We start from the raw sequence: 13,983 nt of genomic DNA, 5'->3' as shown, positions 1-13,983 counted from the left end.
ACCCGCACGAAGCTAATCATTTTATCCCAAAAGAAGTATTTCCAGGAAGAGTACGAAGCTTTAACCCACAAAACCAGCCTACCCAAAAAAAGTACAATTTTGACCCTAAACCCTTTAATCGATCCCAAAAGACTAATGCGAGTTAATGGTCGGTTGAGCAATTCAGCGGCATTATCATACAGCGAGCGTTATCCGATTATACTACCCTATAGCAGTTGGGTAGCCAAACTACTCACCCAATTTACCCATCTAATAACCCTTCATGGCGGCAACCAGTTAGTCTTACGACTTATGCGTTCAGAATTTTGGATACCGAAGCTGAAAACCCTCACCAAGTCTACCATTCATCAGTGCGAAAAGCGCAACAGGGGGCTCGTTTGACACCCGCCACTGTGAGATCAGCCCGATCATGTTGTCATTGCTCAGGATAATGTCTAGGACCTCCCTGCGAACACTGGTTACGAAGGTGGGCTCACAACCCACATTCTCGATGCTCATATTGTTACTAATAATGAATTCAAGAAGTGAATCACCTCTCACGTTGCAGTCCGTGCTACCCCATTCCGTGTGATGTGCGTTGGCATCACATCCTAAAGTTGGGGGAAGATTGTTGCGTCTGCAGTATTCCACCAGACTGAGTATTGATGGGGTGGGTACTGTGGCCGTCTCTCCCGGAAAGTATGCGGAAGCGAGGACGAAGTCTAATCCTTCCTTGTCCTTCACCTGTACCGCCACCAGATCTTGCGTTAGGAACTCTGAAATACAGAAAAAGTCTATATCGGCTCTAACGACTACACAGGAGCGGGGTCTCTCGCTAGAGAGAACCCAGATTACCTTGCTTCTTTTCGAGTTGAGGCCTCTTACCTCTCCTTTRAACACCCAAGGTTCCTGGATTAGGAGGATGCTCAGGTTATCCGAGATGAACCTCTTCACGATGACAGCCGAGGCCGCCGATGCGTGATGTAGGTTCACCTGAGCCAATTCCATGCCGGCACTGGAGCCTCCGCTCTCCCGAAGCCACAGCGGCAGTCGCCTCAAGCGCTGCTGGGCGGRTTACGGGGGGAGCCGGTGCCACGGTCCACCCCGTCGTTGGTTCTTGGCTCGTCGCCGACGTTGCCTTGGGCCTCCATGGCCTCACTACAATTTGCCGAACCTGAAGTTCAGCCYGAATCCCTTTTGCCTTATTTACTTATAGGATTCGTCGTCTATCGACATGTTGAGGTTCCACCCTGAACCCTCAACGCTGCCTKCTACGACCTTCCACGCGGAGGTGCTTAAGCCATCGTTCTGGTTTCCCACCAGATTAAGCACGAATTTTGGGTTTTATCTGCGCTCTTCGGGAAGAATGCCACCATGTTATGCAGTGGTGGTATCTCCTCGCCTCTCCGTACACACAGGGCTGGACCCTTCCAACCCTCTAGCCTTGGGGCGATTTCCATCAGCCAGGTGGCCGACCTCTCCTCCTGACAGTCGACCAGCAGCATACCGCCCTTAAAGAAGATGCCGTTGAAGGCGCCAGTGTAGCCTTTGCCAGTACATAGGGCATCAACTAGGCAGTCTTGGAGAGCCGTCAGCTGCTCGGACYCTAGGGCCTCCGCTGGGTAGTTGCAAGGCAACACTGCCATCCGGATTCTCTTAACAGTCTCAGAGTAYTTCCGGCTGGCGGTTCTCGTCAGTCAGTGTGGTCTATCTCCATATACTCTCTTGGGCCTTGGTGGTTCTATGGCCGCTTTTTCTTTTCTCCGTCCGACTAGGTGCCTCTTCGGGCGCCGGCTTTGCTACGCTTCGTCCTTCCGACAAGGCAGCTTTAGCTTGACAACGCCTTTGGTTTCTGCGTCTTGTTGCAGATGAACCATTGGCCTAGCGCGTTGTGTATTATTAGGAGAGGGATTTCTCATCCTGCTCCTACTCAGAGCCCGCTTTTCCGCTGTCTCCGGTGTCATACCGTCCTGTAGGAATGTGAGGTACCACTTGAGAGTGGCTCCGCTCAATCCCGCTCTACGTGGATTGTCCTGACCTCCTGGTCGTCCTGGCTCCGGGGTACATGGAATGTTCCCTCGTTGTCGTTTTCTTTTACGCTCACCTCTTGATTCCACTCTCGTGAAACCACCCTCCTCTCCGCAGTCGATCCTGCTCGAGGGGGTTGTGGGGCCGGCGTTCGCGCGATTTGCTGTGGTCACGGTTGACACACTACGCTGAGTACCACTGCGGGAGGGCACGTCATCGTCGGCGCGATTCGCTGTGTTCGCGGCCGACCCGCTCCGCTGAGTGCCGCTGCAGGAGAGCACGTCGTCGTCGTCGCGTGCGTGCTCCTCAAAGAGTGTTCGCTCTTCCGGCGACAAGGCGTCCAAGAAGCTGAACTTTCGTCTAGCTCCTGGGCCACTCTTTCTCGTCATACTAGCGCTTCCGCCGCTGTTAGCCGTCGTTGCTGTGGATGTCGTTGCTTTGGTCGTTGTCGTAGTTGTTGTTGTTGTTTTTGTTGTTCTTGATCCATCTTGTTCTTACGACCGTTTGGCCCTTAATGTGAGCCTCCCGGTCTAGTTTTAGTAAGGGGAAATCTAAAGTCCGCAGCGCCAGAGCCCCTTGACGCAGGAAATCCACCGTTACGGCCCGGTGTTGGGAAGGCTCCGTACGAATACAGCCGAATTTACCCCCTGGCTGCAAATCATCCAATGGGCACGGGTCGCATAACACCCTGGATTAGGAGGTGGTAGCTCTTGGTCGCCTCGCACATGGAGCGTCTGCCAGCCCTCAGGAGAGATGCTATGCAGTATCACCCCTGGTGGTTGGGAGATGCCGTGCTGTGCTGGGGTTGAAGCCCCTGTACCTCGACAAGGTGCCTACCATTCGCAGAGGCCACCCCCTAAATAGTACCTTAGAAGTCTCCATTTGCCACATTGTTCCTGCATTACATCCACATATTAATGCTACACRCCGAAAATCGTCTCATGCAGCATGTGGTTCAACAAGAACATTACATTCCACGAATAAAGCCCCAAATCAAGAAATGCATTTTCCTGTGCAAGATCTGCACTATGCATAAACAGAGAATGCGAACGCAGATTATGGCAGCACTTCCACCTGAACGCTGCAACTTTGCTCTGCCTTTTACCACTACGGGTGTCGATTTTGCTGGTCCTTTTCAGATAAAGGCTTCCATGCTAAGATCTCCTAACCTCATGAAAGGCTATGTAGCTGTTTTTTTCTGCTTCACAACAAAAGCATTGCACCTTGAGCTATGTACTAGTCTGACCAGGGAGGCTTTTCTTGCTGCCTGTGCTCGCTTCGTCGCACGACGTGGGTTTCCTTCAAAAATCATGAGCGATAATGGCAAAACATTAATTGGAGCTCAAAGAGCTACAGAAAAAGAGTTTGTGGAGTTCATGAAAAAAGTCTCACCTGACATTGTTCAAAAATACGTTCGTCAAGGTATAAACTGGCAATTCATCCCCCCAAGCGCTCCTCAAATGGGTGGTTTATGGGAATCAGCTGTAAAAAGCTTTAAATCTCATTTCAAGAAGCTCACTGGCAACSTCAAATTCAATTATGAAGAATTCACGACATTGTTAACCAGAATTGAAGCCGTTCTCAACTCACGGCCTCTCGCTGTACTCTCGCAAGACCCCTCAGACTTTGCTGCCCTCACCCCAGGGCATTTTCTTATAGGATCGCCCATTCTCGCCACACCTGAGCCAGGCGTGGAGTCGCCGTGCTTATTAAACAGATGGGAACGARTTAAAATTCTCCATCATAATTTCAGCCGCCGATGGAGGGTGAGTATTTAAAGGACCTTCACAAAAGGTATAAATGGAAAATCCCAGAATAGGTGCCAAAGCTTGGAGATTGTGTCCTAGTTGACGACGATTGTCTCCCCCCACAGAATGGCGGCTTGGCCGCATAGAGAAACTTCACTGCCGTTCAGACGGTCATATCCGAGTCGTTGATCTCCATACGGAAAATGGAACGCTAACCCGGCCACTTGTTAAATTATGTTTCTTGCCAACTGCCGCTACTTACGAAAACGTAAATAATAACCACTCACTCAATGCGACATCGACGCGCAACCAGATAAGACCACAACCTCACCGCCCCACCGGCCTGACGTCGAAATGAATGCAAAGAAATAAAAAAGGCACCACTGAATACAACACTCCACATCARAAAGGCATCACTGAATACAACACTCCACAGCAAAAGGGCATCATTGATCCTCTCCACACAAAACTGATTGTTTGTTTCGTCTTTTCCACTTGGTACAAAAAAGGAGGGTGAAGCTGTGCCTGCTTTAGTTCTGTACAGTCCAAAAAAAAGCACTCACGCCTCCACACGCGCGCACCGGTTCATTAACCAAACCGAAGATCTGGATACCAACCTTAAGGCAAGAATAAAGGGATGTTCAACTTATTCCATTGTGAGAGCGCCTCAAAATAAACGTTTTTTATAACACTTTCCATTATGGCCAGATCGAACAAAATAAGAATTTTTGGGCATTTCAAATTAAACCACCCAACATTTACATTTTTTTTGGGTCTTGAACGATGCAACAAATCCCTCCATTTGCACATTTTTATTTGGTAAGATTTCAATTTGGCCATCGCTCGTTTCCAATTGATAAACGCCAAAACCTACTGAACTCGATCAGCTGTTAAAGTTCAGTAGGTTTTGACGTTTAACAATTGCTCTCTAACTTCCAGAGTAATATTGAGATATGGGATTTTACCAAAATGGCGTTTTTTGGGTCATTTAGAGAAACCTGCACCACCTCCCTTACACAATTTTTACTCAAGTTGCATAACCATTGTAGAACCAATAAGTGAACAAAACTATTATACTCTGTATAATAAATAATTGGTATTTATACCGCGAGCGACTGGTACTAGCAATGATCAAATAGAAAAACTTCACTGTACTCTCATAGAAGTAGCGCGCTGCGACATACTCCAGATTCCATAGCGCGATAGGGACTTTCATACAGATCAATAAACTTTCGAAATTTTTTGTTTTAGATCAAAAGTGCGGCCGCGATCGTGGAAAAGGGTTTTTCTTCAAATTCGATTGTAAACGGTTATACGGCTACCCTGGTAAAGTATTTTATACATTTTGCATAACATTTCATTAAGTTCAAAGCATGAAAGCTCAGGTCATGGGTTTTTGGAAAAATGTCGTAAAAGTGGCGAAAAAAAGCGTTAACCGGTTGGGTTAAAAATAAACTTAACTGGACGCGACTCGAAGTTTACCCAGATTGAACCTAATGGTTATTAAGCAGCAGCCGTGATGAAAAGATAATAATGGTATTGGGATGTATTTCCCAGTATCAAAATTGCATTTACAAATGGGAATCAATCTAAATATTAGAGGATTCAGTGAAATATAAAAATATTATAAAAGGAACGGTGGTACCCTCTTCTTCTTTGTTGGCCTAGACAACGCTTACGCGGTTATAGCCAAAATTACAAGCGCGCTAGGCGTTTTTTATTTTTTGCAATTTGGCGCTAATTCGAGATATAAAGTGCAGCCAAATGCAAATTATTTTTAGTACGGCTTATTTTATTTCGATTCATTAATTCGTTAAAGAAAATCACTCAAAGTATACAAATTCACCGCCTCTGTGCAGTAAAAAACGCATGCCAACAAACACAAGGAAGGTTCGACGGCAAGAAGCTGCAATCACAACAGACAACCAAACGATTTTCTACTCGGCTTGCATTCTGCACGACTAGAGAAGGTACCATCTTCTATAAGAGTGTACAGTTGCTGGCGTATGCCGATGATATTAATATCATCGGCCTCAACACCCGCGCCRTTAGTTCTGCTTTCTCCAGACTGGACAAGGAAGCAAACCAAATGGGTCTGGCAGTGAACGAGGGCAAGACGAAATATCTCCTGTCATCAAAGTCGTCGCACTCGCGAATTGACACTCACGTCACTGTTGACAGTCATAATTTTGAAGTCGTAGATAATTTCATCTATCTTGGGACCAGCGTTAACACCACCAAGATTGTCAGCCTGGAAATCAAATGCAAGGAGTTACTTCTAACTGAGTAGGCAATTGAGAAGCAAAGTCCTCTCTCGACAAGCAAAAACCAAATTATATAAGTCATTCATAATTCCCGTCCTGCTATATGGTGCAGAGGCTTGAACGATGTCGACCACTGATGAGTCGACATTGCGAGTTTTCGAGAGAAAAGTTCTGTGAATGACTTATGGTCCTCTGTGCGTTGGCCACGGCGAATATCGTATTCGATGGAGGAAACAGCGGAAGAGGAAGACCTCCACTATGTTGGAAGAGCCAGGTGGAGAAGGACCTGGCTACGATTGTAAGATCCAATTGGCACCACGTAGCGAAAAGGAAAAACGACTTGCGCGCTGTTGTTAACTCGGCTATAATCGCGTAAACGGTGTCTTCGCCAATTAAGAAGAAGAAGAATAATGTCATTAATAATTGTATATCCCATGTATTAAATTTCGCCTCTTCGGTTGATTTTMAGTCGCATATCGGTCAACTCACGGTAAGTGGTCCAGGAAAATTTCGAAAATTTTCCGATTTTGAAATGTAGCAGTTCATTAGGAAGGGGACCAGATGCATATCCTGTGATATATTTMAATATTTCGTCAAAATTATTTTTTTGTTAAAGATATTGAAGGTTGAAATTTAGAGAACGATAGAATTATAAAAGTATTTTCTTATAAACTACTGGGGATAAATCGATGAGTAATAATATTTTATATAATTTTTTGTCAAACAATTGCAAATTTTTAAGTATTCTTCACTCTAAAAAAATTAAAAAGTAGGTACACAACGCGGAACATAGTCACCTTTCATAATCCGCAACAAAATTTGTGTTCATTCCTACCATTCCAATGATATTCAATTCTTTGTCCTCCCTTTGTTTTTTTTTTTTTTTTGCTTGAATCTTTTTGAAAAATATCTAACAATATGTCCCCAAGTTATAGATGGAAATATTATTAATTGAAAATATATAAATCAGAAGTTTTTTTTTTGATCGTTTTCTCTTAAAGTCATTATCGTTAGTTTCGCGTGTTACCGGTCGACAATATTCTGCCGCCATATTTATTTTGTTTTTGATATAAATATTTGTTCCTTACAAGTATTCTGATATACGCATACACATGTATATAAAGCTTTAATAGATTTAATAATAAAGGAGTTATTAATAGTCTGATATTTTTGTTTTCTGTTTAAACAAATACTGCTGCAATTTACCCCAGTTTCATTATTTTTTTTTTAATTTGCCAATGACCGTAGACAGAATATCATTTAAATACTTAAAGAGGTTGATATAAAAAATTTAACCCAATTATAACAATTATACTATACTGAAGAATTAGATTCAAGAAAATGATATTATTCGTAAACCAATTGTTTTGAAACTGGAGCAAACCGTCTATTACAAAAGCCATCAGAAGAGACAAAGAATATAATTTAAACATAACATAATTGTTATAATTGGTTTACATTTTTTATACGAAGTGATAGATTCCTTCAAATTTACTAAAAACAATATTGGACTAAGTAAAACTGGAAATTTTATATAAATAGTTATGTCAAGAAATATACAGAAAAAATACATAAACTGGATTATCTATGTATACTCATATGTATATATAGATCCATACATATATATAATATAACAACTTACAAAATATCATATCTAGCAATTTATACGATACTTAGCATTATTTCAGGTTGTTTTAAACACTTTTAATTTCTATGAGTACCGATTATATGGTTTAATTTTGTAAGTAAAAAAAAATTAGATGCAAATATGTGTAGAAACTGTGACTAGGTAAGCAAAAAAGTAAATAAGCCTAGGGTGAACTCTGAAATCTCTTAGTTTTGCGAATTTATTTTATTTTCTCGTTAAACAGAATTTTATGYGATCTATAACCATTATGTTTATATAGTAAGAGAAATTTTTGTAATGTTTGCCGCTGACTTGAAACAAGTTATAACTAGGGACCGTAACTGTTGGTAATGAGAGTATTATAGTTTTGTTGACATAAAGGTTGTTTGTAAGTCCTAAAACTATAAGAGTCAGATATAGGGTTATATATACCAAAGTGATCAGGGTGACGAGTAGAGTTGAGATCCGGATGTCTGTCTGTCCGTCCGTCTGTCCGTCCGTCGCGTCCGTGCAAGCTGGTACTTGAGTAAAAATTGAGATATAATAATGAAACTTGGTATACGTATTTCTTGGCTCGAAGATGGGCAAAATCGGCCTACTGCCACTCCCACAAAACGGCGGAAACAGAAAACCCATAAAGTGTCATAACTAAGCCATAAATAAAGATATTAAAATGAAATTTGGCACAAAGGATCGCATTAGGGAGGGGCATATTTGGACGTAACTTTTTTGGAAAAGTGGGCGTGGCCCCGCTCCTACTAACTTTTCTATACATATCTCGAAACCTACAATAGCTATGTCAACTAAACTATATGGAGTCGTTTCTTTTAGGCATTTCCATATACAGTTCAAAAATGGAAGAAATCGGATAATAACCACGCCCATCTCCCATACAAAGGTTATGTTTAAAATCACTAAAAGTGCGTTAACCGACTAACAAAAATKTTACGRAAGAAATGTCAGAAGGAAGCTGCATCCAGGCTTTTTTTAAAAATTGAAATTGGGCGAGGCGTCGCCCTCTTATGGACCAAAAACCATATCTCAGGAAGTACTCTACCGATTTCAATGAAATTCGGTACATTATATTTTCTGAACACCCTGATGACATGTACCAAATATGGGTGAAATCGGTTCACAACCACGCCTGAAATCTCGATTATCACTCTATCATGCGAAAGTATAAAATGTTCGGTGACACCCGAACTTAGCCCTTCCTTACTTGTTCAATTTATATTGTTTCCYCACAAAATTATCGTTACATTTGGATTTTTATTTTTACCTATACAAAATAAGAGACATTTCATAATTTTTATTCATTTCTCATGTAATAATAGATATGGTGAGTTTCAAATAACTCTTATGCAAAGAAGAAGAAGAATATGAGTTGAAGAGGAAACAATATGTCTTGCTTTGGAAAATAATACTCTCACGTTATTACTTTCAAACCGCAAATGCAAAACAAAAAGCTTACTCTTCAGTTCTTATCACACAAGARTTATGAAAAACTTAACGGATAACCATATTCTGTGAGTAATAAATAAAAATTGTATTTCATAACTTTTATTATGTAAGCTGAAACATATATATTTCGTTAACGATTTTTTTTTGTCAGAATTATAAAATAACTGTTATTTTCAAACCCTGGTTATAATCGGTTATAATCTAAAAAGCATTTTATTCCATCAAAAATGATCGTAATCATTAAATTTCAGTTAGACTGTCCATCCGCTTTGAAAAAAATTTTCCATGTTAAGGCATCGAAGATGTAGAAGCAAAACATAATAGGGCGGCAAGTTGCCTAGTAAATTGAGTATACACTAAAGTTCTGTGATGATAATAATGACATGATGGACCTTTGTAACTGTTAAAATATGAGTTTCCAAAAACCAAATTTACCGCTGCCCTGACGTAGAAGATTTTATGACACCGGACATAACTCCTATTTGCTGACTTTTTTTTTAGATGGACTTCAGATCCGCACCTGCTGCATTCATTCTTAACAAAAACACTTTACCAAATTTTCATAATTTAAATAGAAGTTATAGAATCTATTTAAAATTTACCTTCCTCAAAAATCGTCAAAATATGTATCTCATCCTGATTAACTCGGTTAGACATGTGTACAGTCGTACAAGCTCACAAACCGACGCAAATACATTTGTACACACATATACTTAAGTATTCTAATGTTGGCTGTTTTAAGGCGATTGGTAAATAAAAAGAGAAATGGGAAAAACTGGAATGACAAAGAAAAGCTTATTAATGACCTATTATGCAGTGGAGACGATGTTATGTCACTCTACTGGCACATAACCAATTTGAAAAACGTTTGAGTATTTTAAGATTTTTTATGTGAAACTTTCAATGCTCTGTGTCAACGCAGTTCGATCCCTTTTGTCGCCGTATCCAATAATAAAGTTGTACTTATATGTATATGTATGTGCTTCATGCACGAGGTGTGTCCGAGGTGTGTTTTCGTTAGTTTACATTAGTGTGTCACCTTTAAAATAGTCTTCATTCGATATTATGCACTTAYGTCAGCACTTCTTCCAATCTCCGAAACACTTCTCAAACTCGATGCAGACTCATGGAGCGCTGTCTGGCGGATATCGATGGGGAATCGTTATACTTGGTATTGTTTTTGGCCAAGAATGGGCGAACATTTTATTTATAAAAGAAAAATCTCCAAGCACATAAAAACACATCTAAACTTAGCGTCTGCTACAGTTGAAAATTCTCCCGTACGTTCAGGAGCAATTTAATAAAAAAAATGACAATTGTACTGTCCAAATTGTAATTTTAMAATTCCCTTTTTTTTTTAACACCGAGCATACCATAAATGTAGGCTGGTTTCTACAGAAAAATTGTTCTACCAACTCTCTAGTCGTAGGGAAATGCTTGGTATAATATTTCTTGTAAAACTCATGAATGGGTCAGTCTGTAGCCCATCTCTCTTGTCTGATATTAATTTTAACATTCCCTCTCGCCCTACCAGGTAGTTTWGAYCTTTACTKTTAAAATTTTCTRGAAYAAATTTCGAGTTAAACGAACCATTCAGCCGTATATGTCACGATTTCAATTCTCATTCCGGCACATTTGATCTAACAGATTCACTCTTTACCATTAAAAAAATTATTTTATCTACTCTTAACAAGTAACATTTAAAAATTATAAACTTTAATCTAATTCTTAATTTTGGCTATTGAAATTTTTGTTTCTGTAGCTGARCARCTTAADATCGCAACGCTTAAAACTCCCTTGCCTTTTATGACTCGGCTAATTCCGCTCGTTCGCGGATTGCTCCCCGCGTCGGTTGGGCGGGAGGAGGGTAATCGTGGAGTATTATTATTATAAATTAATCATTACCGGTGAAAATAATTGCAAAATTCAATGCATAATCAATATTGCGTGATTTTTAAAATAAAACTTATATAACTACGGGTCCCTGTTTTAAACAAGCGTTGATTTCAACAGCGTACGTTGAACGTGGAATAAYGGAAATTGTGTCTGAAATCACCTGAGAGAAGTAACAGAGAGCCGTCAAATAATTTGTCGTTGTTTTTTTATATCATTCAATACCCTATACAATGCCTCGAACGAATGTTTTTTGCCATAGTGGATTCATGCCAAATTATAAATAAATCGTGTCTCTAATGACAGCTAAATGCTGTATCTTAGCAAAAACAAAAGGAACTGACAGCATAATGGGATCGTAAATTTTTTTTTGTTCAYCATTAAGTAGTGGAAAATTTCGAAACAGTCCAATTCGACAATGTGATACTGCATTTTACGATTTACATACATACTACGAGTATGTGCATACAGTTTGTGAATTCAAGTGAGGTGGTTGATTTTTTGGTGCGGTCCTGGCGTATTTTTTGAAACTTCCAGTTTTAACACCAATTATAAATGCCTTTCCTTTGGCTTTCGGAATCTTTAAGGATCCAAACGGACACTATACTTTAAAGAAAAGATAAGTACAATTTGAATTTTTTAACAAAAATCAATTTTTGAAAACATATTATTTTTCCCATTGAAAACAGCAATCCTAATAAAACGCGCGTTTTTCTCCTTTTTCCAATTCCCTTTGGTTTTGCCATTGCCAACTACAAAAAATATAATCAAGGTTGTAGGGGCAGTGACTGAACATACCTCTTGTCAGTAGTCAGTCTTTCAACTATTTTTTCATTGAGATATGGCCTCTGAGAGCAGTAGTGGATGTACCCCTGAGAATCCATTAAGAAGGAATTCAATAATTACGAAAATGTCTCGTAATGGGAAAATGAGTTATCCACCGCTGCTGGATCAAAAGGAAAATGCGAAAATGCCAACAACATAATTGAAGGTAGCAAACTCTCGTAAAAAATCAAAGTAGCGAAACTACCCAAAACTTTAACCAGTTGGGTAGTAAAATAAAGAAATGGAAAACATGATGGCAGGCCAAAGGCACATAAACCAGGCCATGTACGACCTGGTAGGCACCATAGTGGCGCTACATGCTAAGACTGAGAAAGGCGGAAACCTACCCAAAAGGATTATGGTAGGGAACGCAACCCAGGTTTCTCCCAGGGCTAGGCAAGTAAATACCTCGAAAAGGATGCGTGAGACAATAGGCTTTCTACCTCCCACTAAAAAGCCGAAAAATACAAATAAAATGGAGCAGCCCACCTACAGGGAGGCAGCGAAATTGATGCAAGGGTTAGACCCAGAGCAGCGGCGAAGCTTGGGTGGACGTTGTTAAAAAGCGAAGACCACTCGAAAATTAGATCGAGGCCAGATACCATCATATTGACGAAAAAGGATGGAGCATCATACGCGGATATTCTCCGGAAAGTAAAAGGTGACAGCGGCTTAGAGGAATTGGGCTCAAGCGTCAGGTACATAAGAAAAACGTTGAAAGGAGACCTGCTATTAGAGCTGAAAAACCAAGCGGATAAGAGAGACGAAGCGTTCCAAAGTGCCTTAGAAGAAGTGGTCGGTGAAATGGCTGTGATACATCCCAAAACCCACAACGTCATGATTATTTTCAAGGATTTGGATGAAATAACTTCTTCAGAAGAGATTTGCGAAGCTATGCAAAAAGAGTGTGGAATAAATAATCTGCGAAAAATAATAGTTAAGAGTATGCGAAAGACTCGAAGCGTACTCAAATAGCTGTCTTATGCATACGCGCCCTGGATCCAGTGGTCTGTATGTCGCCTCCGGGAATAATCTCCTATTCCCCGTTGCTTCAGGTGTTTCCATCTGGGGCACATGRCGCACAAATGTTCCAACCCCGACGGGTCGTCTCTATGTACACGTAGTGGAGCCGGTGGACATGTAGCGAAGTCTTGTACTAACAATSCAAGCTGCATGTTTTGCAAAGGAGTACACTCGGCCTTGAGTACTACGTGCCACAAATATCTCGAGATGGCGAAATCGAAATCAAAATCGAAATCGAATGAGGATAATACAATTAAACTATTAATCATTGCAAATCAGCACAAGAGCTACTAAAACAGRCAGTAGTTGCAAAAAACATTGAAGTCGCCTTACTAAGCGAGCAATACTCCCAGCGTTCGGAAAGTACCTAGACTACAAACATATCTGGCAAGGCTGAAATATTGTCACGTAAAGGACAACCATTTATGTCTCGCTCCAGAGGTCATAATTTTTTCACATGGGCAAATATATGAGGCATATACTTTGTTAAGATTAAAGGCTCTATAACAGTGGTCGGCATGAGAGGATCTGTCACTGTGTTGGTGAGCACGAAAAAAAGTAGCCCAGTGAGAAATTGGAATTAAAATTAAGTAAATTTTATGAGCAAAATTATAAAATAAATTATTATTCAATAAAATTTGAAAATTAAATATGTTTTCATTACATTGGAGCAAAAATATATGAAAATATTCAATAAAACTAAAAGCTATATATAAATAAACGATTATTCAAATCTCAGAGCAAATAATAAACAGATAAATAAGAAGTTCTGCAGTTTTCGAAATTAAGGGAATAATCTTAATATATAAAAATGACGTGTCACGTTGTTTAAGTTAGTCCATCGAACTTACTACTGAACCGATTTTAATGAAAATTTTAACACTGTGTGCAGTTTGGTTCAACTTGAAAGTTAGGATAGTTTATAACTATCCTTATAGTCGCATTATTTATTTATTGCAAATTATTTGTTTATTATTAGCAAAGAGCTATCCACCAGTTGGTGGCGCTAACAGCGGTATTGAGTAAGTGCGGTATGTTACAGTAGATGGCGCTACACTTCTAGCAGCTGGCGGTGTTTTTGTCCTAACAAAAGCTGCCACTTGCTAAAAACATTAAATGAAAATGTGTTGTTTGA

At 40.2% G+C, this 13,983-nt stretch overlaps 1 protein-coding gene across 1 annotated transcript; it reads right to left on the bottom strand.

Annotated features, from left to right (window-relative positions):
* Positions 1–297: 297 nt before the first annotated feature.
* LOC108973008 lies at positions 298–987 on the bottom strand. The gene has a single exon (XM_018939996.1). The coding sequence runs from the start codon at positions 985–987 to the stop codon at positions 298–300; it is 690 nt and encodes a 229-aa protein (XP_018795541.1).
* Positions 988–13,983: the final 12,996 nt, after the last annotated feature.

Source organism: Bactrocera latifrons, unplaced genomic scaffold (assembly GCF_001853355.1).
Source record: "Bactrocera latifrons isolate USDA-ARS-PBARC rearing strain unplaced genomic scaffold, ASM185335v1 scaffold_449, whole genome shotgun sequence".
NCBI classification, from domain to species: domain Eukaryota; kingdom Metazoa; phylum Arthropoda; class Insecta; order Diptera; family Tephritidae; genus Bactrocera; species Bactrocera latifrons.
This window is presented reverse-complemented; position numbering and strand designations above follow the sequence as displayed.